This window comes from Herpailurus yagouaroundi, unplaced genomic scaffold (assembly GCF_014898765.1).
Source record: "Herpailurus yagouaroundi ecotype Mexico unplaced genomic scaffold, PumYag 29, whole genome shotgun sequence".
Lineage (NCBI taxonomy): Eukaryota > Metazoa > Chordata > Mammalia > Carnivora > Felidae > Herpailurus > Herpailurus yagouaroundi.
Genome location: NW_024412377.1, coordinates 100,168,322 through 100,193,547, shown reverse-complemented (window position 1 = coordinate 100,193,547; position 25,226 = coordinate 100,168,322). Strand labels below are relative to the sequence as shown.

Here is a 25,226-nt window from a genome sequence, read left to right as displayed (position 1 = left end):
TACAAGAAATTTGCATGTTTTCATCTTTTGTGATATTGTACAGAATTATTGTAAAATATCCTTGCAGGTGTATTCACAAAAGTGGATATACTAAGTGTGTAAAGTGAATATAGGAATACTGAAGTGGTTGCTCCCCTTTGTATCTTAATCTTTTCTGTTGGTGCAAAAAAAGATTGTATTTTACCTATCTATAATCAACATCTGGCATGCATATCTTCCAAGTTAACAGTTTTCCAGTTAGACCCAGATCATAACAGGTACATTTGTATCTAGTGTAAGCAACCCAAGTATACTAGTCTATGAATGAACTTTAAAGGACTGTCAATTTTCTAAAAGAAAAAGGTAAGTAATTCAGCCAGCAAAATTGAGTTTATTCAAGAATAGCAGAGAAATTGTAGTTTGTGACAAACCATGGGGAACCATAGGCAACTTCAGAGAACAGAGAAGAGCTTCCACTTATAAAGGAAAGGAGGAAGTTGGGAGGGGTTATTTTCTACAAAAGTTCATTGGGGGAAATGAGAGTTTGAAGTGGTGGTGGCTTCTCATTGGATGCAGGGGAAGGCAGCTTACTGTTGACAGCAAAAGGCCATCTTCTGTCTTCCTGCTGGACTATGCAAGCTATGATGAGTGATGAGTTTGTGAGAGTCCTCTCTCCATGACTTCCCAACTCCAATTTTACTTTAGGTTTCCTTAATGTATTTTCACATTTCCCCCATTTGATAAAGAATTTTCTTTAAAAGCATTGCTGATCAAGAGTTGGGCCATTTCTTCCTTATTAGAGTCATTTTTGTCCATCACTGCCAGGAGGGACCTTTTCTGGGTGTCATGTCTGCAGATTGGAAACCTTTGAGGCCACTTTTGAGTGACTAGAGGTAAGAGGGAGAACTCTCAGGCATTTCCCATTTAAAGTCTGTATCTTATTAGGTTGTATCTGTTGGAGATCATCTTGAAATGCTGAACCAGCATCACTCTTTGGAGTATACCATTTCTACAAAAGTTTGGTAGGCTACAGTATATAATCTAAAAATGATTTTACAAAATAAATAAGAATAATGACCCTAGTTTGTATATTAGTTCTAAACCAGGAGCCCAGACCTGAAGATAGCCAGCTAAAGAGATCAAAGGGCCATAGATGGTCAGGTGGAATTTGTTGTAGTCAGTATGCTTGTTCTGTAATTTTATGAACTTGGGATTTTACTTCTCCAGAGGAATTTAGGTGCAACCTGTGGTGTTTGCTATTTCATAAACATCTTGTTTGGCAAGTAAGTAATCAAGGTCTATGCAATTATCCAAAACTATTTTAGCCAACAAGTAAAGTGATCGTTGTTGGACTGCTACTGCCTTACTGGTGGAATCAGCAAGTTTTCCCAGTTACAGAGAGAGATTCTTAATCATTTATTCACTGGCATGAACAGCCACCAATGGGATAAGTGCCCTTATGATGGAGGCAAATCCAAAATAATGTATACCTCCTGGGAGTTCCCATGTAAGGCAACAATGAAGGTTTGATGGGGAAGACCAGTAGGAGGACCAATGGAAGGCTTCATTTTTATTGTGGATGTCTGTGGGCTAGTTAGTAAGCCTCCAATCTGCCAACTATGTATTTTGGCCCGTTGAGTGGTCCACTTGCCACAGACAGATAAAACCAGGTGGTGCACATAAGACTTTTGCTAGGGTTTGATTATTAATTAATGCCATTAGCTGGGATTATTCAGTTGGACCTTTGAACCAAGGGTCAGTGGTGGTTGGGGAACAATTAGGGAGAAACTGTCCTTTTCGGTGAACTTTATTCTATTTTTTGTTTTTTAATGTTTATTTATTTCAGAGAGAGAGAGAGAGAGAGAGAGCAGGGGAGGGGCAGAGAGAGAGGGAGACACAGAAGCCAAAGCAGGCTTCAGGCTCTGAGCTGTCAGCCCAGAGACCGACATGAGGATCGAACTCACGAACTGTGAGATCATGACCTGGGCTGAAGTCAGGTGCTTAACTGACTGAACCACCCAGATGCCCCTATGGACTTTATTCTTGAAGAGTGTGCAGAGGGGGGTTGTTTTGTTATAGTGAGCCGACCTGTAGTAGTAGAAAGAACAGGGAACCATGTGATTAGTTGCATCGAGAGCTAGGATAGCAGACAGCTCAAAGCAAAGCACAGGAAAACCTGGTTGTAGAAGTTTGACCCTGTAATATCTAGAGGGGTGTGGGTATAGTTAGTGGTCACACCGGAGATGAAGGAAAAGTTTGCTCTGAGGAAGACTAAAGGGTTGCAAGTCTCATGGACAGGTCCAACAGTCAGAAAGGTTTCCCCTTTTTTTGAGGGATTGGGAAATACGAATGAGGGCATCATCTCATTAGGATAGATAAAGGAGAAAATGAAATGAGAAAAAGCAGAAAGGAGAGAATATACAGGCCCGATCCTGTCATCTTGGGGAAGCTGTCTGCTTCAGTATCCTGTGTTTCATTTCCTAGAAATCTTTAAATTTTTTTTTAAGTTTATTTTGAGAAACAGAGCGAGCAGGGGAGAGGGGCAGAGGAACAGAGAGACAGAATCTCAAGCAGGCTCTGTGCTGTCAGCATGGAGCCCCACGTTGGGCTCCATCCCCAAACCCTAGGTATTTGACCTGAGGTGAAAGCCAGAGTTGGACGCTCAACCAACTGAACTGCCCAGCTGCCCCATATTTCCTGGAAATCTTTAATTTGAGGTCAGCAGTGGATGGCAATTCCGGTCAGCATTTGGGCTATCTTTAGATGAGACTTATAAATTCAGGAGTCAGTTCCTTGTAGTTAAGTGGTACATGGATTGGTTCATAACACTTGATAAGGACCTTTTCAGTGTGGTTGAAGAGAGTCTTTTTGGAGATGTCTATTCCAAGAAATGAAATCCTCAGGTTGCATTGTGTGGTGTTTGAAGTTTTCATCTCCCAAGAATGTGATGTGAAAAGACTGTTCAACTAGAGCATGATTATTTTTGAGGGATGTAATTAGGCCTTTGCAACGTTAAGTATAGCTCCTTTTATTAGGTGCAGGTCAAAAGAGATGGAAGCTAGGGGTGTAGAGCATCCAGTAATTATCTCAAAGGGTGAGAGCTTATGAGTTCCAAAGGGAGTGGATCTGAGTGTTAGAAGGACCATCAGTGCTACTTTTGGCCACGGTAGTTAGTTGGAGGGTTTCCACAAATTTCGCCGGTTGAGTTTTGATGATGCAGTTGGTTGGTGTGACTGGTTCTGAACAATGAGGATGATAGCAGTGAAAATGCTGTAGAACTGGCCAGACAGCATAGACTTGCTGTAATATTTGACCAGCATAATGGGTTTCCCAGTCACTGTGGAGCTCAGGTAGGGTTCCCCAAATAGGGAAGATTTTTTCCCAATAGGATATTAGCTACTGAAGAAGTAGTAGCTTGTCTACATGGAAAGGCTTCAAACCAGTGGGAAAACCTGCAAATCATTACCAAGATATATTTGTGTTCATGAGATGGGTGGGTAGCTGAGTACAGCCCGTTTAGAAGACCTCAGATAGTCCTTTAGATAATTTAAAGTGCCCAGGAGCAGTGTGGACAGAATGCTTGGGTGATTTTTTGAAGAGGGCATCTTGCTATTGCTGGACAAGGGGGAAATCTTCCTGGTGGACTATGCAAGCTTCCACAAGTGGTATGTGGGTGTTAGTCTTCCCTTCATGGCTTCGTGAATCCCAAGTTTGAATTATGCTTCCTTAACACATTTTCACAAGATCTATCAGATTTTTTGAATAGTAGAACAAATTTTTGCACTTGGTGAAAGAAGAAGACCAAAAATTGACCATAAAATCTAGTTGAATAAAAAACTTGTAATTAATCTGACCAGATTATGTGCACTCTTTCCATATGAAGGGTCTTCACAGCCAGCCAGCTGCAGAATTTCTCTCTTCTTGCTGCATATGCTGATACTATTTTTTTCTCCTTATTTCTCCCCTTCCCTTGCATTACCATTGTTTATATGTGTTGTGTTTTACTACTGTCTGTTAGTATTTTCCCTCTTGTATTACTTCTCTACCATAGCAGTCATTGGCAGCAGTGATGGGAAAAGCAGAGGAAGGAATAGATGAGAAAGAGTGAGAAGCTAGGAGAAAAAATCTGTAATGGAACCTTCCATCCTCTTTTAATTGACTCATAGGAAAAAGGAAAGGAAGCTTATGTTATACCTACTCTTAATTTTTACTTCACTCTTGTTTCCTGCCCCAGTATCCCAAGAGCCCCTAATCCTCTCACATTTTTTCCGGCCTTGTGATTGCTCTTTGTATCCTGGTCTCAAATAAGAGGCTTGATGTTTTCTTCCTACATCTTAATCTCATATTTTTGTTTTCCTCCAAGGGGAATAATTATGATTCTAAATGATTAGTAGCAGTAAGTTAAGTTATCCCTGATACAGAGCACAGGCACTGTCAATGCTTACTTTTCTTGCTTAACCCACACTCTGTTTGGGTCAAAAGACTTTAATTAACGTCAGTTATTATTATTATATTATACATATACAGCTTGGTCTTATTCTGTTACTCTGATCCCTAAGGTGACTTTGTAAATATGTCTTGGACTCCCTTGTATATTGATTTTCAACTCAAGGACAACTGTATAGGGTGGGGGTGTACTCAACTGATAACCTTAATGCATTGCATGCACTTACTTAGGAATATGTCATATCCCATAGAGAGTTCTAATACTTGGCAATAAGACAGGGATTTCAGAAACAGAATTTCAAAGGGCATGTAGGGCTACCCTTTTATCTCATTTCCTGTTGTACAGAGGAGAGCCAAGCCAGGCATGTTCCAAGCAGAAATATTCATTCTTACTGTTGAATAAAATTGAAATTGTATTCCTTTATCTTTTATTTTACATCTGTTTGGTTTTGTGGGATAAAAACTTGTCAGGGGTATTTGGTATTTCATGGGTTTCACTATAACAGTAAAAAATCCTTTAAAAAGTACACAGTATGCATCTATTATGGATGAACAGTGCTATTAATATCCACTCTCTCCATGTACACATTTTGTTTTTTACCCTCAAGCTTTTGAGTCTCTAACTTTTAACCTCTTTTCCTGTTAGATTGAGAAATTCTTTTGTTAAAGTCAGACTATTTAAGCAGTATGGTATTTTTAAATATTTGTAGGATCCTCATGATAGTTATTTTGTAAATGTGTTTTGCTTCCTGTTTTTCTCCCCAGCTCTTTCATTGTTTCACTTTTACTGTAATTTCAGATCCTCTTCTCTTAGTCAAGTAAGCTGAAAAATACTGTTATATAACTATACATGTTGTTGTGGTGGTACAGTTTATGAACATACAGCTTATCTTCATCCTCATTTAAGGTATTAAGACCTGCTCTATGATGATCCTGATTGGGATGCTTTAAAAATAAGAGATATATACCACATATTCCATGGATTCATTGTTTTCTAGCATTTTACTGTCTAGGAATACAGGCAATACTTAAGTGTATAAAGATATTGATTTGGTTTTAATAGTGACCATATTATTAAAGAGCAAGTAAAGATTTAAATTGCTTATCACATAATGTTCACTAAATATTTAAAGATGAATGAAGTTTAGGTGGTTGGTGATTAAAGGGAAGCTGTAGGAACCACAATTAACAAGGTTGAGAAGAAAAGTAACTAACAGGTTAAAATTAATGAGAGACTAAAGAACCAAATTCCATCATAGCTTTTTGTAAGGAACAAGTATCATTTGTTAAGAACCTACTCAATGTTAGATGTTGTTTTACATCTATTACATCTAGTATTCACAAAAATCTTGCAAAGTACACATTCTTATTTTACATACAAAGAAATTAATGTTCATAGAAGTTAAATAAGTTGACCAAAGTCAAGGTAATTAATAGTCTAGCTCAGACTTTGTAACTCAGAGACTTATAATATACTTTCAATATATATAAAATTGATTTTAGACTAAAAAAAACCCAAACACAAAGACAACTATTATCCTGAAATGATTAAACATTTGAGTATCTATTAGAGCCCAATTACATCCTAGTTTGTTGCATAGTTTTTCTTTAGTTTGAAATTTTTCTTTTGAAGAAAATTCATCCACACACGTTTTTAAGCTGCAGTGGTGTATTATGTAGGCAGTTTTCAATTTTTTTTCTATCATGACTAAAGAGGTATGCTAGCAAGTCTGTTTTAAGTTTTTGTTTTTTTTTTTAATGTTTGTTTATTTTTGAGAGAGAGAGCCAGGGAGCGACAGAGAGAGGGAGGTGGACAGGCTCTATGTTGTCAGCGAAGAGCCGGATGCAGGGCTCAATCCTGTGAACCGTGAGATTGACCTGAGCCAAAGTCTGAATCTCAGCTGACTGAACCACACAGGTGCCCCAGCAGGTCTGTGTCTTAATTATCCATAAATAATTTAAGTGATCTAATTTACAATCATCCTTTTGTCTAATGTTGATAAAGGAATTATATATTGCTTTAACTCTTAGTATATCAGGAAAAATAGTCATGGGTGTCATCATATTTTTTTATATTTTTGAGTAATTTTGAGAAGTAACAAGCAAGAGATAGTGGACAGTAACTTTATTAGGAATTGTAATAAATATTGAGACCTAGTAAACAAATTTTTATTCCATATTTTCCTGAAATGAGTAATGAATGTCCTTTGAAAGCAAGTAGCTGCTCATCAATGTCTATATACAATCCTGGGAACTATGCATCCTATAAATAAAGATTCCAGATATTATATGCATCTTTAAATTGATTCTAGCTTATCATTATGTTTGGTTCTTTATCGTGGGCTTATGATATCAAAATGTAATAACATTTGAAACTTTTTCAATAACTGTTGAAAACTGTGACATCTCAATCTTTTTAGAGGGAAGTCATCCATATTCTTTCCTCCATAATTATAAAATATTTTCATTTTTATATTTATAAACACTACTTAGAAGTACAAGTCAAATAAGATTTTCATTTCTATATTTATTTCCTTCATCTATTTCCTTCCTGACTTTGCATACACATCTAGCTTAGTCATTTGTTGACTTACAAACTGTGTTAAATAACTTTTAGTGCACAAATACCATAAAGGATGAAAGAACACTGCCATAGTCCTATTAGCAAGTTGGGATATTCCAAATTTTTGTTGCATAATACTGTGTGATGAAGACCTTCCCGTTGGATGACTAACTGGATAGGAATGCCATATTTGCTTTTCTTAAAAATTCATTGCTGGGGCACCTGGGTGGCTCACTTGGTTAAGTGTCCAACTTCTGCTCAGGTCATGATCTCTCAGTTACATGGGTTCGAGCCCTGCATCAGGCTCTGTGCTGATAGCTCAGAGCCTGGAGCCTGCTTCAGATTCTGTGTCTCCCTCTCTCTCTGCCCCTCCCATGCTCACACTATGTGTCTGTCGCTCTCAAAAATAAACAATACTTTTTTTTTTTTTCAAACTGGTGCAGCTGCTCTGGAAAACAGTGTGAAGATTTCTCAAAAAATTAAAAATAAAACTACCCTACCACCCAGCAATAGCACTATTAGGAATTTATCCAAGGGATACAGGAGTGCTGATTCATAGGGGCACATGTACCCCAATGTTTATAGCATCACTTTCAAAAATAGCCAAATTATGGAAAGAGCCTAAATGTCCATCAACTGATGAATGAATAAAGAAGATGTGGTTTATATGGAATACTATTTGGCAATGAGAAATAATGAAATCATGCCATTTATAGCAACATGGATGAAACTGGAAGGTATTATGCTGAGTGAAATGTCAGTCAGAGAAGGACAGATACCATGGTTTCACTCATATGTGGTTCTTGAGAAACTTAACAGAAGACCATGGGAGAAGGGAGGGGGAAAAATAGTTACAGAGAGAGAGGGAGGCAAACCATAAGAGACTCTTAAATACAGAGAACAAACTGAGGGTGGATCAGAGGGGGTGGAGGAGGGGGAAAATGGATGATGGGCATTGAGAAGAGCACTTGTTGGGATGAGCACTGGGTGTTGCATGTAAGCGATGAACCACGGGAATCACCCCAAAAAACGAGAGCACACTTTACATGCTGTATGTAGGCCAATTTGACAATAAATTATATTAAAAAAAAAAAAGTTAAACCTACACAGAAGCAAGAAATGTATTATTAATTGTTGGATCAATTGTAGCAATAATTAATAATTAAACTCAAAGATTAAGAACTAAAAAAATTTAAATAAAATAAAAATTAAAAAAGTTGTTTACTCATTGATTCTTAAGTTTGAGAAAATATCTATTTGAGTCATCTGAAAATTCATGATCTGAAATTTTGCTTGCATCAGTCAAGCAAAATAATGAGCAATTTCAGCATCATCATAGTCTAGAGTGCTGTTAGTTTCTTTGCATTCATCTTTTGATTTGTCTAATAATTGTGCTCAGTATGGGCAGAAAATGTAAGATTCAGAGCTTTCAACTATGTTTAGCTTTTATTAAAAGCTTGCATCAGTGAAAGTTTCTACCTCCCTCTCCCTCTTGCAAAAATGGTGTCTCTGTACTTCTCTTATGCTTTCTTTCAAAGATACAATATAGTGGGCAACACAATTAGAAAACTGAAGTATGCTGTTATAGTGATGATTTATTTCACTACCAGGTCATCTCTAGGTGATTCCATTATTTCATTTTCTTATGATTTTATCTTTTAGCATAAGTTGTGAATAATGATTAAATAATTCCTAGGGTAATGAGGTAGCAAAATACTCAAGATACAGGAAAATAAGATCCCTAAAATAACATAATGCATTTTCCATTTCTAAAGGGATCACTATAATGTATCTTCAGTTTATAAAAGCATCAAGTGAACTTTATTGTGTTAAAAAATGAATATTTTGTTCTTCAGAAGGTTTCTAAGTTCTTTTTCTTTGGAAGATAGGAAATACCAGTGCTGATAATAAATTTCAAAGAAGAAATTCAAAAACTGAAGCTGGGTCTAACAGATCCTTGTATACTAGAGGTTAATATAACTTTGTTCCTTAATTTATATTATAACTGAACACAAACTAGTTTGTATTTCTTTCTCCTATCTCAAGTGAAAGTGTTAACCATTGTAATTCCAAAATAATAATAATTTGACCAAATGAGGCATTCATCTTAAAACTCAAAGTACATATTGTTAAATTAGTTCATTTATCTTTATCCAATCCAGTGAATTTTTGCATTAAAAAATAGATGTATAAAGTATAAAATTTGATATATAAAAAATCATTTATAAAGTTTATAATATTTTCCCATTGAGAATAGTTAATTTTTATATGTAAGAAAAGCATGGCTATTATGGCATCCCACCATAACAAGCATTTAATGATAGAACCACACTTTATAAATCATGATCTGAGAGAATTATCAAAAACCAAAGTGAAGTCAAGAGGATCAGTGCCCTCCATGTAGTAATATTTACTTTTGCCCTGAAGCAGACATGTGAAAAGATGTGTCAAGTGAAGAAATGCTAGTAAATTCCAGAGATGAAGGCCTTTTCCAAAAATACCCGTTTCTTTCTACTGATTGTTGCTAGTTTTTTTTTTTTATGGAATAAGAACCCAAACTATTTTGTGATTAACATTAGTGTATGATACTGTAGACAGAAGTTAAATAGGTGTGTAATGTAAACATTTTGTTAGTGATATTCTTGAAAAAAGGGTTGGGAATTTTTTAAGCCATGGAAAGTATTTTTTTCCTTCCTCATTAACGGGGTATTTTAGGAAAAAAAAATGTAAATATATGCATTATAGGGGTGGAAGAGGATGAGGAAGGCAGTGCTGCTGTATATCAAGGGACAGAGAAAATCTTTCAGATATTTAAAACGGCAGATGAAGGGGCACCTGGGTGGCTCAGTCGGTTAAGCATCTGACTTCGGCTCAGGTCATGATCTTACGGCTCGTGAGTTCAAGCCCCGCATCGGGTTCTGTGCTGACTGCTGGGAGCTTGGAGCCTGCTTTGGATTCTGTGTCTCCTTCTCTCTCCCTAAAGAATAAATAAATGTTTTTTAAAAATAAATAAAAAATAAAAGGGCACACGAAGAAGCAGGCGTAAGCGAAAGTGTTCACAGAAAATACAGGAACCTGGTCTAGCTCTGTCCTTTGAAGGAAGAGATGTGCCTGGACACATCATGGCCAAACTGATGAAAACCAAAAATTAGGAGAAAAACTTGAACACAGTCAGAAAAGGCACATTACATAGAAAGAACAACAATTTGAACTATCATGATCTTAACAAATAATGGAGGCTGGAAAACTGTGAAGCTACATCTTTAAAGTACTGAAAGAAAAAAAGCCTGTCAATTCTATACCTGATGGAAATACCTTTCAAGAATAAAGATAAAATAAATCTGCTGGCATACTGATTAGGAATGTAGGCTCTGCAGGAGCGCCTGAGGCTGAGTGTCCAACTCTTAATCTTGGCTCAGGTCATGATCTCACTGTAAATGAGACCGAGCCCCGCATCAGGCTCTATACTGATGGTGAGGAGCCTTCTTGGGATTCTCTCTCCCCCCCCATCCCCTCTCTCTTTCTGCCCCTCTCCTGCTCACTTGCTGTCAAATAAAACATTTTTAAAATTGTAGGCTCTGGAGACAGAATCTTGGATTTGAATTTCAGCTTGGACGCCTCTGGTGATCATGGATGAATTACATAAATTCTCTAAAGTTCAGTCTCCTTATGTATTTTACTAACATATATACTTTATTGGGATAACACCTGAATTAGTAAGTAATCGAGAAAAATAAATGAGAGAATGCTTTTTAAGCCCTTAGTACCTGCTTGACATATGTTAAGTTGTTAGAAAGTGTTAGTTACCATTTATTCATATGTATTTTTAGCTAGTGTAGCCAACCTTTATGGAATTTTATGCTTTCTATTTTTATCCCTCCCCCCACCCCAGCTTTAGAGAAGTTGGCTACATCTTGAAAAAGGAAGAAACCATTAACAATATTGAAAATGAGAAATCACTTTTGCTGCTACTTTGACTTGTACAAAGACAAGATTTAGGAAGCTCTCATTTTCAGAGAAAATTCTTATAAATAATGCTTTCCCTTTATTTTCTGCATAGCAATGCATAGGCAGAAATATAGGGCGTTTTTGATCATTGATTTTTACGGAAATTATTACATAAGGCAATCCCTGGTAGAAATGAACTCTTTGTTTTAGATGCCATGATTATTGAAGATATTACACTTTGGATCACTAAGAAGATCTGCAGTTGATCTCCAAATGTATTTTAGTAAAGTATGAATGGGCATCATATTTTTATAGTTTCATTTTAGTTTCCTTGTTTCATATTCTTCATTTGAAGATTTCTTAGGCTTTTAGAGTATTCAAAATAATGATGTCATTTAAAAATAAGTTTAGATCATAAATTGTGTTTTCTATTACAGTAATAAATGATATTTTATCTATTATTTATGACACTTTCACATTACTTCCATGAAATCTATAAAAAACCTGTCCTTCCCCCCCCCCCCCTTTTTTCAATTTTAGAGGGAAGGAAAGCGAGCGGGGGAGAGGAGCAGAGTCAGGGAGAATCTTAAGCAGGCTCCATGCTAAGCATGGACCCTGACCCAGGGCTTGATCCCATGACTCTGGGGTCATGACCTGAGCCAAAATCAAGAGGTGGACGCTCAACCGACTGAGCCACCCAAGCACCCTTGTTCCTTTTTTTTGAATATTTATTTTTGAGAGAGAGAGAGAGAGAGAGAGAGAGAGGAGCAGGGGAGGGGCAGAGGGAGAGGGAGACACAGAAGCCAAAGCAGGCTCCAGGCTCTGAGCTGTCAGCACAGAGCCCTACATGGGGACTGAACTCACGAACCGCGAGATCATGATCTGAGCCGAAGTTGGATGTATAACCAACTAAGCCACCCAGGCACCTCTGTGTTCCTTCTTTTTGATAAGATTTCAATAATTTTGTTTTACCTTCTTTGTATTTATAATGGCTAAGTGTGAATGTTTTGATACTAGACCTGAAATATAGTCTCAATTCTACCAATTATTAATTGTTTGACCTTATCTAAGGTACATGTAAGTCTACACCTCAGTTTCCTTATCTCTTAAATAGGATTATACATGTAAAACACTGTAAGATCCAAATATTACTTTTTTTATTACTGCATTTAAAAAGACTTAACTGAGTGGTTAGCATATTCTGTTCTGTATATTAACCTGCCCATCATTCATTCATTCATCATATAGTTATTAAGTAACAGGCTCAGTGGCCTACCACTATACCAGGTTTTGCCCTCTTGAAATTTATATTTTGGTTGTACTAAGTGCTGCAAAGAAACACTGTCTTATTTTTTCTTGCACAAATTCCAGGAGAAAAAGGTATTTGGCATAGAAGTTATTCAGTTGATCCATTTATTAGTATATTTAGATTATTCACTTTTATTCAAATGAAACATTACTAATCTTTAAGATACAACTTTTTCGTAGCAGTGTTACTTACACTTTGATCTATGTACCAGTGCTAATCCATAATGAGATAATTACAGAATTTGAGAGTCAACTATAAATTTATTATCTCACAGTTTTGGTGGATCAAGGATCCCAACATGGCTTTAACTGGATGTCTCTGGATCATGAGGTTGCAGTCAAGCTGTTGTCTAGGGCTGCAGTCTTATCTGAAGACAACTGGAAAAGGTTCCACTTCCAAGCTCACTTACATGACCTGTCAGAGCTGCCTCAGAAAGCAGCTGACTTCCCCAGAGTGGGTAATCCAGGTTGAGAATGAGAACATTCAAGATGGAAGTCACATTTTTTTTATAACCCATTTTTTGTATATGATATCCCATCCCTTTTGCTGTGTTCAATTTGTTAAGAAGTGAGTCATTTAATTACATATTATAGTATTTATTTGTTGTACCTTTTTCTTTATTTTCCTAGCATCTATGAAGTATTTTTAAAGGTAAGTTAGTAGCATCAAGAAATGTATATTTCATTTGTAGATTAAATTTTGCTTCTTAGTATATTTGGCATTATAGAAATGAATAATTCATATGCTAGAAGCTACTGTCAACATATGACCAGTTTTCATAAGGCTGTATACTATAGGCAGATTTAGTAAGAGGATCAGAATTAACTATAATAACTTATTGGCATTGGGAATGTGGTTTTGGCAAAAATATTAACTGACAAAGTTTTACAAATATGCTAAAGCTATTATGGTTTAAAGTTTTGAAATCTCAGAAATTTAAGTTCTTAACTTTAATAGTGATGAATACTTTATTTTAACGTTTTAAAAATGGTAGTCACATAGTGAGAATCCAGATTTTAAGTCCCAAAACTAGGTTGCTATTATTCTTAGCTTCAAGCCTTTCAGTAAAGGCTATATGGTTCTAATCTCTTCTTAAATAAGTGAATTTCAGAGTCTACTTTGACTCCCACACGTTTGAGGCATGGTCAGGAAGAAAAAAGCATTTCCAATAAATACTAGATTAGAAATTTAAAAAAAATATGTCCACGAGGAAACCAAAGCATGGAATTCATTTCCCTTTTCTAAGTAAAATTATGGTGTCCTCCAGAGGCCGATGTATCTTGCGTACCTGTGAAGGTTATATAATACAAGTGAATTTTTAGATTGAGGAATTAGATTAAGGGATTAAAATCTGATTATATAAACATTTAGCATATATTTATATTTTTTTAAATGTGCATGTTCTTTTTTTTTTAATTTTTAAATGTTTTTATATATTTTTGACAGAGAGAGAGAGACAGAGCATGAGTGGGGGAGGGGCAGAGAGAGAGGGAGACACAGAATTGAAAGCACAGAGCTGTCAGCACAGAGCCCGACACGGGGCTCGAACTCATGGACTGCGAGATCATGACCTGAGCCGAAGTGAGACATTCAATCGACTGAGCCGCCCAGGCGCCCCCAAAATGTGTATGTTCTAAAGTAAAGTTCTAAAGATTATTTTGGGAATATTCTGGGATTTAATTTATAATTTTACTCTGAAGGGGCACCTAGGTGACTTGGTTGAGTGCCCAACTTCAGCTCAAGTCATGAACCAGCAGTTCATGAGTTCAAGCCCCACCTTGGACTCACTGGTATCAGCCTGTCAGTGCAGACCTTACTTTGGAACTTCTTTACCCCTCTATCTCCCCCTCTATCTTTCTCCTCTGCTTGTGCTCTCCCCAAAATAAATAAATATAAAAAAATTTTTAGAGGTAAAAAAAAGTAAAATTTTATTCTGAAACTTGATTTATTCTTAGAAGTTTATTAATGTAATTTTTTACATTAAAAATTATTTGTCAAGCTTCATTAATAGGAAGCATTCTGTGCATATTGTAGATAGTCTATATGTGATTTTTATCAGTCATGCTAAACATATGATGAGAGTTTATTCATACAGTTAAGTATGATACTAAGTATTAGGCATTAATGTTGAAATTTCATATGTGTCTAGACTTGCTTATCTTAATATTGTCTTCATTGACTTGAAGTAAACTGAAATATAACTCCTAGTACCTTGATTTGAATATTAGGATCATGTCAGTGGTAAAGCCTTAAAAACCATGAAGAATATTCTTTTGTTGGTTCACTAAATATCACAGGTTCCAAGCGGTGGGTGCCATTTGTTCTTTTGAGTTCCCTAAATTCGGGTGGCTGTGAGTGTGTGTGTGTGTGTGTGTGTGTGTGTGTGTGTGATTTTTTTCACTTGTCATTTATTTAGTCATGAACATTTTTTTTGTTTTTTTCTATGATTTCTCAATCAATTACATCCCCGTATTTGCAGCCACATTGATCACATTGTAGAGAAATAAATAAGAATGAAAGTGAGAGGAGAGAAACCACATTTATTGCATGCTTACTTAGTATGTGTTTACTTTGCTAGGGACCCTTACATATCACACACTTAATCATCAACAACCCCTGGAAGTAAGTTTCACAGAACAGGATACCAAGATTCATACACTTTGAAATCATATAAATTTCCCGGGAAGACACAACTAGTTAAGTTTTAGAGTTGACATTTCAGTCCAGGTCTATCTGGCTTCAAAGCATATACTTTTTGCACTGTATCAAAATGTCTCTTAGCACTGAACTCTTTTCATTAAGTACTGTACATTAAAATAAGCAGTATATTTAGGTCTCATTAAGAAAAAAATAAGTAACAGTTAATCTGGACTGCTTTTTCCCTTTATTAACAAGAGTTAATAGCTCTCGTTAGCTAAAATAAATCACTCATTATGTAACAGATGATAGTGTAATAAATTATTCTATGTCAATGTTTTGCAACTTTTTCTAACCTATACTCCCTTTCATAGACCTTACTTTTTAATGTTATTTGAACCTTCAAAACAATTATCACTAAAAATAAATCATTATTTCTCCTTCCCCTCCAGTTACAGCATATAACTCAGGGAAGGGATGAGAAATCATCTCATCAATTAAGAATAATTATTTTTGCTGATTTGGATATAAATTCCAGATACTGTTGTTTGGTATCAGAAATTCTTTATATATCCTATCTGTTTAAATGTATTTTTATAACATTTGTTATAACATTTGTTAATAGTCATTAACAAATGGATTGTTACTGTTTTAAAATGAAAGTCCTGGGGCACCTGGGTGGCGCAGTCGGTTAAGCGTCCGACTTCAGCCAGGTCACGATCTCGTGGTCCGTGAGTTCGAGCCCCGCGTCGGGCTCTGGGCTGATGGCTCAGAGCCTGGAGCCTGTTTCCGATTCTGTGTCTCCCTCTCTCTCTGCCCCTCCCTCGTTCATGCTCTGTCTCTCTCTGTCCCAAAAATAAATAAACGTTGAAAAAAAATTTTTTTTTTAAAATGAAAGTCCTTTTAACAGTATGATCTAACAGAAGTCAGGTTATATGGAGTTTTTGATTTATTAGGTTTAGGGGAAAGTGTGTTTTAAATCATTTTGGGTTAATTACTCCAAAATCACAACTTCTTGCTGATATTATTTCCTCATGTTTGGCAAATCTTGGAATAGTATTTTCTGGATGTTTAGTTTTTTGTTTATGGTTTTCAGGAATATATAAGATCAGGCAGAAAACATAATAAGAATGATTTTCAGAGCCTGGCTTCATACGGAAACCACCTTTTAAAATTCATCAGTAGTAAACAATTATTTGATTGCACAACAGTGTGAATGTACTTAACACTACTGAGCTGTAAACTTACAAAATGCTTAAGATGGTAAATTTTATGTTATATGTTTATTTTTACAATTACAATAAAATAAAAAGAAACATAGCAATTGTTATCTGAACACTGCTAGTGCAGTCTTGGAGTTGGTAGCAATTTCAGTACATATCAGTGTTCGCTCCGATGCTTCTAGGTAGTTTGAATCAAAAAAGGAGATCACTATTAACTTTCCCTTTTCTCTAAGCTGCCTGTTTATTCTTTTACATTAGTGATAGAATATATATGATGAAATTCTAGGAGAGCTGCATAGCATCCATAGAACAAAGATTTAAGGAAAAATCTGAGGTTTTACTTAAGATATCATTTGAAGAATATTATGTTGCTACAATGTTTTAAATACCTGAGGTAGATTAGTTAGAGCTATAGGAAATTGAAACAATCAGCAGCAATGGATCAAGAAATAATATGGAGAATATATCAAGAAAACACTGGAACATGGGGCGCCTGGGTGGCTCAGTCGGTTGAGCGTCCAACTCCAGCTCGGGTCATGATCTCACAGTCTGTGAGTTCGAGCCCTGCGTCAGGCTCTGTGCTGACAGCTCAGAGCCCGGGGCCTGTTTCAGATTCTGTGTCTCCCTCTCTCTCTGACCCTCCCCCATTCATGCTCTGTCTCTCTCTGTCTCAAAAATAAATAAACATTAAGAAAAAGAAATTAAAAAAAAAACAACAACACTGGAACAATGTGGCAGGGGGTAAGTGAAAGGATAATTTTTCCAGGATAGGAAAATAATACTTTGTACACCTTTTTCTGTTATTAAATATTTTCCTTCCTATAGTGTAGGATGTAACATATCATTTCTTTTTTTTTTTTTTAATGTTTACTTATTTATTTTGAGAGAGAAAGATTGCAAGCTGGGGAGGGGCAGAGAGAGAGAGACAGAGAGAGAGAGAGGAGGGAGAGAGAATCCCAAGCAGGCTCCACACTGTGAACACAGAGCCTGACCCAGGGCTCCATCCCACAAACTGCAAAATCATGACCTGAGCTGAAATCAAGAGTTGAACACGTAAGCAACTGAGCCACCTACGTGTCCCAGAGAGCCATTTAAAGTAGTATTAAATTTCACTTCCACAAAAATATGGAAAATACTTTGTGATCATAATTTTTGTGCATCTCTTGTGAATATTATGTGATTATCTCTGCTGGGAGCTAGCTCTCTCTTTCAATTTATGGATTTCTAAAGTAAGAACTAATGGGGAGAATAGAGATAACCAGGACTAATGAGAGATTCTAGAAATTTGAGAATAACAAATACTAAGCAATAAAAACAAAAGTAGGCTCACCACAGAGACATAAATGATAGTACTAAAAGGAACTCATAGGAATTAAAATATACTGAAACTTAGTATGTTTTATTAACTCTCTCCAATAATTTTTTGTACATTTAGATATAACTGGAAAGTAATCACAGAAATTAAATTTAACAAGGCAACTTAATTTCCCAAAGAATAAATATAAACTAGAATCTTTTGAATATTAATGGGACATAGCAAGTAAACTCAAACATGTAAATTCAAAATATTGTTTAAAAAATTTTTTTAATATTTATTTATTTCAGAAAGAGACAGAGAGAGAGTACAAGCAGGGGAGGGGCAGAGAGAGAAGGAGACACAGAATCCAAAGCAGGCTGCAGGCTCTGAGCTGTCATCTCAGAGCCCAGCGCAGGGCTCAAACTCATGAACCGTGAGATCATGACCTTAGCTGAAATCAAACACTTAACCATCTGAGCTACCTAGGCACCCCTAAATTCAGAATATTCTTATATTGTAATACAAGTCCCCAAAGTTTTAATAAATTAATATAACTATCAAATACCTTAGGAAAATAAGGCTTATAAAATGGAAGGTTGTTTAACTCATATAGCTGTCCTTACGTATTTAATATTGAAATAAGGGAAAATTACAAGAATTTTATGGGTGCCTTAAGAGTGACTGCATGGCTCACTTGGTTAAGTGTATGACTCTTGGTTTTGGCTCAGGTTATGATCTTGCAGTAAGTGGATTTGAACCCTGTGTCAGATTGTGCATCAGCCTGCTTGGGATTCTCTGTCTTCCTCTCTCTCTGCCCCTCCTCTCTCTGAAAAAGGGGAGCCTGGGTGGTTCAGTTGGCCGAGTGTCTGACTCTTGATTTCAGCTCAGGTCATGATCTCACAGGTTCATGAGTTTGAGCCCCACATCAGGGTCTGTACTGACAGTGTGGAGCTTGCTTGGGATTCTCCCTTCCTCTTTCTTTCTGCCTTTCCCCTGCTCACACGTTCTCTCTCTCTCTTTCTCAAAATAAATAAGCAAATAAATAAACATTAAATAAACATTAAAAAAGAAATTATAAACTTATTAACTCCAGAAAAGTAGCTTTTCTCAGTCTTTTAATATAACTATGTAACCTTGCTATGTGAATAAAAGGATGAGAAAATGATATTAAAATGATATAAAATGAGAAAATGATAAAAAAAAATGACTGAGTTCAGTCATTCCACAGATTATTTTTTGAGCCCCTGCTCTGTGTCAAGCACTGTTTGAGGCATTTGGGATATATCAGGTAAAGCAAAAACAAAAATCAAAGTACCCTGTCCTCTTGGAGCGTCCATATTCACAGGAGAGATGGATAAAAAGCATAATAAGTATGTAAATTTATGTTTATTATGTTAGGAAATGATAAGAGTTATGAAAAACATGGGGCATTGGGGAGAAGAGGTGGGAGGTACTAATCAGGTTGAAATTTAAATAAGGAGGTCAGGGTAGCCCCTCACTGAGAAGGTAACATTTAAGCAAGACTTGAAAGAGTTTAGTCCATAGGGTATCTAGCTGAAGAATCCTAAAGGGGAAGGGAATAGCCAGGGCAAAAAGTTTCAAGGTTAGGATATACTGACCAGATTTGAGGAATAGCAAAGAGATCAGTGTGGCTGGAGAGTAGTGAGCAACGGGGAGAGTATTAGACAGGTATGAGGGTCGACAGGTAATTGGGATACAGATTCTGTTGGGACTTTGCTTTTATTCTGGAGTAAGATGGGATGCCATTGTACAGTTTTCAGCAAAGGAGTGATTGTGACCTACCTTGTGATTTAGAAGAATCATTTCAGCTACTGTGTTGATAATTGATTGCATGGAGGGCAGAAACAGACTATTTAAGAGGCTATTACATTAATCCAGGCAAGAGATAATGGTGGTTCAGACTAGAGTGAAAGAAATGACAGCATTGAGAAGTGGTTAAATTCAGAGTATGTTTTGAAAGCAGAGTCCATAGTGTTTGCCAACAATTTGGTTGTGTGGTGTATGAGAAAGAGTGAGGTTAAGTATGACTACAAGATTCTTTGCATGAGGAATTGGAAGCGATTGGAGGGTTGCCCTGAACTGAGATGAGGAAGGCTGCATGCAAGTGGAACTGGTTTGAGTGATGGAGGCAGATGAGAAGATCAGTTTTGGACATGTTAAATTTAGGATACCAGACGGGCATTTGGACTGCAGCTATAAACTTGGAACTTCTTAACATATAGAGGATAGTAAACTATCCTCATGAAACTAGGCTTGGTAATTGAGCATCAGCAAGACAGGAAGGTAGCTGAAAACTAATTTTACCTATCTCACAACTTTGCCTGGTGCCAGTGTTGCTAATAATAACCCAGTTCTTCTGACCCAATTAGGGACCAAATGCAATTCTTCTTAGAGTTTTTGGGCTAAATAATATATTCTTTGTGAAATAGTAGGCATTCATAAATGTTTCTGTTCTTTTTATACATTTCAGTTTTTAAAGGAGAAGACAGCTTAAATGTAAGATTTGTGCATTCAACATCTTCAAGCTTCAATGGTGGTGGTTTGGGAAAATATGAATGAATTACATTCACCAGTTTTATTAGAAAATGAAAAGTAATTGGATTACTAAAGCATGAGACAAAATATAGGGTGATATTAAGTTGAATGTGATAGTTGAAGAGAAAAATCAAACGATAAAAACAGAAAACTAGCCTATATTCTCTTGGGTACTGGGAAACAATAGCACCAGTGGTTCCCATACTTGGGGCACATTGGAATAACTTGGGCATGCCTTAAAAATACTGATATCTGGTTCCTACTCTCAGACCTTTGAATTTATTTATGTCACATGGAATCAAAACAAACAAAAAAACAACCTGAACTCATAGATGCAGAGAACAGATTGGTGGTTGCTAGAGGTGGGGTAGGAGTAGGCGAAATGGGTAAAGGTGGTCAAAAGGTACAAATTTCCAGTTATAAAATGAGTAAGTCATGGGGGTATAATGTGCAGAATGGTGACTGTAGTTAATATCGTATTGTATATTTGGAAGTTGCTAAGAGATTAGATCTTAGAAGCTCTCATCACAAGAAAAGAAATTGTGTAAGTATGTGTGGTGATGGATGTCAAGTTAAAAAAAAAAAAAAAGGAAAAGAAAAGGTCCTCAACAGGGTAGAATAAATGAACCCTCTCTAAATCATGCAAATAAGAAATCACTGGCCTAATTTGTTATAGGTTCATGACAGCTGTTTACCTGGTCATTTCTTTATAGCATACATGCACTCCAAATTGGAAGCAGCTGTGATGTTATGGCAGCTGTACTAGACTTGAAGAAGACTTGGATTCACATCCCAGTTCTTTTGCTTATTAGCAGACTTATGATGGCCAATTCACTTAACCTTACTGAATTCCAATTTCTATCTTTCCTATGAGAATAAGCAAATCTCTGTTGCATGGTTATTATATTTTTAAAAACTAATAAGTATGAAAGTAAATTATAAATTACTATTTAAAGATATTAAAGAATTATTTGGGGTGCCTGGCTGGCTCTAGCTGGTAAAGCATGTGATTCATGGTCTCAGGGTCATGAGTTCAAGCCCATGTTGGGTGTAGACCTTACTTAAAAATAAAAAAAGAGTTATTATTTGAGAGGATTTTTCTTAATCTTAGATGTGACATAACATTATAAAATGTATTAATCTCCCAGAAGTGAATAGATTATTATTTTGTCTGTATTTTTTTCACTGCCTTAAGAAGTAGAGTTCTAGGGGTGCCTGGGTGGCTCAGTCAATTGGGCGTCTGACTCTTGGTTTCAGCTTAGGTCATGATATCATGGTTTGTGAGTTGAGCCCCACGTTGGGCTCTGTGCTGATGGCACGGAGCCTGCTTAGGATTCTTTCTCTTCTCTCTCTCTTGCCCTCCACTGCTCCCTCTCTCTCTCTCAAACTCTCTCAAAATAAATAAATAAACATTAAAAAAAAAAAAGAAATTGAGCTCTGTATACAGAGTGTAATAAATGCCACTGAATTTAACATGTTTAGTAGATGAAGTGTTATTTCATATTTGTTTCCTATACAGTATGTTAATATCTGAAAAACATGAACTTTGGACTCAAGTCTGGGTTTCAATACAGATATTGTCACTTATTAGCATATTTATGTCAGTAGATATGTTCTAAGACTCAGATTTCTTCTCTCTTTATTTTGGGGGTAATAAAATTTACCTTTCAGGGTAGGGCTACTGTGTGAGATTCAAGCGTAAAGTGCCTAGCATAGTGAGTGGCTGGCTCAAAACTTGCAGGAAATGTTCATTTTCTTCCTTTTGAGAGTACAATAATCTTGGGATAGTAATTTTAAACTCTGAATAATAATAATTTCTCAGGGCTCCTAGGTGGCTCAGTTGTTTGAGGTTTGATTAATTTGGCTGACGTCATGATCTCATAGTTCGTGAGTTCGAGCCCTGCGTCAGGCTCTGTGCTAATAGTGCAGAACTTGCTTGGGATTCTTTCTCTTCTCTCTCTGCCCCTCCCCCACTCACACTCAATCTCCAAATAAGTAAATAAATATTTAAAAATAACAATATCTCAATGGCTAACAATTCTTATATTCTTAAATGTTTTTCTTGTTTTGCTTATTATCATCTTAACTTTTAAGTGTCCACCGCCTCACCATGAATGCTTTGAAAAGCAGTGTTTATTTTGTATGTTTTTTTAGGTAATAAAAAAACCTTTAAGTTTATACCATGCACAGCACCAAGGAGAAGAATGACAACAACAAAGATGACCTTCTGCTTAGGATGGGACTTAATGATAATAAAGCTGGAATGGAAGGATTAGATAAAGAGAAGATTAATAAGATTATAATGGAAGCCACAAGGGTATGTTTCTGTTTCTTTTGATATCATTAATTTAGTAGCTTTTTAACTTTCTGTTTAAAAGAAAATCAGTAAGTTGTAAATACTTTTATTGTAATTTTTAATATTTTAATGTATCTTGTTACAACAAGTGGGTATGGAATAATCTCCCTTCTGTTCTGTTGCTCTTCCTCTTGCCGTCCAATTTTCCTGCTTCATGTACACATTATATGCATGTGTTTCAGTAATGTAACTTGGAGGTCTTTCCATAAAGATCTTCAGTTTTCATGCCTGCATGTGTAGATATAATTTATTGAACCAGATGGAATGTTCATTTATGAGCCCATACATCATTTCTAGTCTTTTGTTTTTACAAACAGTATGACAGTGAATAACCTTTACAACTTTCACAACTTTACATATGTGCAGGTAAAATTATAAGAGATCGTAGAAGTAGAATTATTCCACCAAATACAGATAACAAAAAAGGATATATTCATGTGGAATTTTTTTAAGTGTTTATTTATTTGGAAAGAGAGCACAAGGGAGGGAGGAGCAGAGCAAGGAGAAAGAATCTCAAGCTCTGCTGACAGCGCAGAGTCCAGCCCGGGGCTTGAACTCCCTAACCACGAGGTCATGACCTAAGCCCAAATCAAGAGTCAGATGCTTAACTGACTGTGCCACCCAGGTGGCCCACATATGGAATTTTTATGAATTGCTCAAGTTGCCCTACATAGTTTATGTATCAATTTAAATTTTCACTGCCAATATATGTGCAACCATGCCTGCCCAGTGTGTTACTAAGCTTTTGGATTTTCCTATCTATAGTAATGTAGTGTAGGCTTAATTTGCATTTCTCCTATGAAAAGTGAGATGGTGCATCTTTTCACATGTTTAACAAGCGACTTGTATTTTCCCTTTTTACAAACTGTCTCTTCTCGTCATTTGCACAATTTTCCATTAGATTATTGTATATCTTTTGATTTTGCTTATGATACTTAATCCTGTGCAGAAGTTTTCTGTTTGCCTTTTTTAAAAATTTATTTTTTTTGAGAGAGAGAGAGAGAGAGAGAGAGAGATGTATGAGCAGAGGAGGGACACAAAGAGAGGGAGGGAGAAAATACCAAGGAGGTCTGTGCTGTTAGCATGGAGTGAACAGTGAGATCATGACCTGAGCCAAGAGCAAAAGCTGGACACTTAACTGACAAAGCCTTGTTTGATTTTTCATATGTACTTGAATTAGTCAACTGCGTATGGCTTTCTCCAAGGTCATAAATATTTTCTTCTAATATTTTTTTGTTTTATTTATATATTATGAAATAAGTACCCTTCAGAAAGGTATAAAATTTAAGAGAATATACTTATTTTAAAGAAATGCATGCTGGTATCTACAGCAACTTACTTTTAAATGGTTTAACCAAAAAGAGGGGGAGGAGTGTGTGTGTATGCATGCATGTTTGTGCACGTGCATATGTTGGAGTGGGAGTGTGTGTATTGTGTATTCCTAGAAATTGTGGGAGAAACTAAATGTATCAGGATATTAATAGCTGATTAATCTAGGTGAGGACATAGGGGTGTTCTTTGTACTATTCCTTCAAATGTTGGAAGATTTAGAAATTCCAAAATAAAACCTTGAGGGAAAAATAATTTTTTAAGTGTATAAAATATAGATAAAATTTTAAAAGTAAAAAAATTGAGATGAAGTAAGCAAACCTAGTATATGGACCCTGGTTGGATCTTGGTTTGAACAAATATATTTGGAACAGTTAAGGGAATTTGAATATGGACAGGGTACTAGATTGTATTAAGGAACTATTGTTAATTTTATTAGCTTTGAAAATGCTATTATAATTACCTAGGAAAATGACCTCATTTTTAAAAATGCACACTAAAACACTGTATAGAATAGCTAAATATCATTATATCTGTAATTTACTTTAAAACAGTTTACTTAAAAAAATCAGTGAAGGAAATAAGACAAAATGTTAAATCTCAGTGATAGTTTTATATAGTGTTTATTGTACTAATCTGTATTCTCTGAGATTTTTTTGAAATTTTCATCTTAAAACTTAAAAAAAGAATTAAAACCTATGACCCTAGTTTTCAGGTTAAGAAATAGAATATTTAAGTCATCCCAGATTTTATCTTTCCTCTCTCTTCTCAGTGTCCCAGTAACACTATTTAATAAATAGTTCATCTAGATCATCATTTCTTACTGATCTGCAGTGCTTTCTTCTGTTCCACTGGATTGTTTGTTATTATATCATTACAACATGACCTGCATTCCAGTATTGTCTAGTAAGTCTAGACAACTGCTAGAACAAGTTCTTTTTTTGCTCTTTATTCTTTTTCAAGAATATCTTAAAAAGAGCATTTGCTCTTCCATATAAGTTTTATGTGATATACAGTTGACCATTAAACAGTGCGAAGGTTAGGAGCACTGCCCCCCCCCCCCACACACACAATTGAAATCCATGTACAACTTTTGACTCCTCGAAAATGAACTGCTAATAGCCTACAATTGACTGGAAGCCTTACCAGTAACATAAACAGTCGATTAACACAAATTTTGTATATTATGTGTATTACATACTGTATTCTTTAATAATAAAGTAAGATGGAGAAAAGAAAACAAATTGTAAGCAAGAAAAAATATATTTACAGTACTGTACTATTTTTTTTTTTTAATGTTTATTTATTTTGAGAGATAGAACGTGAGTGGGGGAGGAGCAGAAAGGGAGGGAGACACAGAATCCAAAGCAGGCTCCATCCAGGCCCTGAGCTGCCAGCACAGAGCCCAATGAGGGGCTCGAACTCACGAACCATGAAACCATGACCTGAGCTGAAGTCGGATGCTTAACCAACTGAGCTACCCAGGCGCCCCTGTATTGTACTGTTTTTATTGAAACAAGTCCATGTATGAGTTGGCCTACTGCAGTTCAAACCCATGATGTTCAAAGGTCAGCTGTATATAC

The 25,226-nt window shown here is 36.0% G+C and overlaps 1 protein-coding gene across 8 annotated transcripts in view; it reads left to right on the top strand.

Annotated features, from left to right (window-relative positions):
- POLK (DNA polymerase kappa) overlaps positions 1-25,226 on the top strand; it is a 73,030-nt gene that overhangs the window by 3,921 nt on the left and 43,883 nt on the right. For 5 of the 8 annotated variants that reach the window (XM_040450616.1, XM_040450625.1, XM_040450608.1 and 2 more), the window contains exon 2: positions 22,113-22,275. In XM_040450616.1, coding sequence (XP_040306550.1) covers positions 22,141-22,275 — 135 coding nt within the window. In that variant the 5' untranslated portion in view covers positions 22,113-22,140. Of the gene's footprint in view, positions 1-567; positions 873-3,468; positions 3,473-21,477; positions 21,533-22,112; positions 22,276-25,226 lie in introns of those variants that run through there. The other 3 variants (XM_040450580.1, XM_040450600.1, XM_040450590.1) reach the window with 3 other exon arrangements.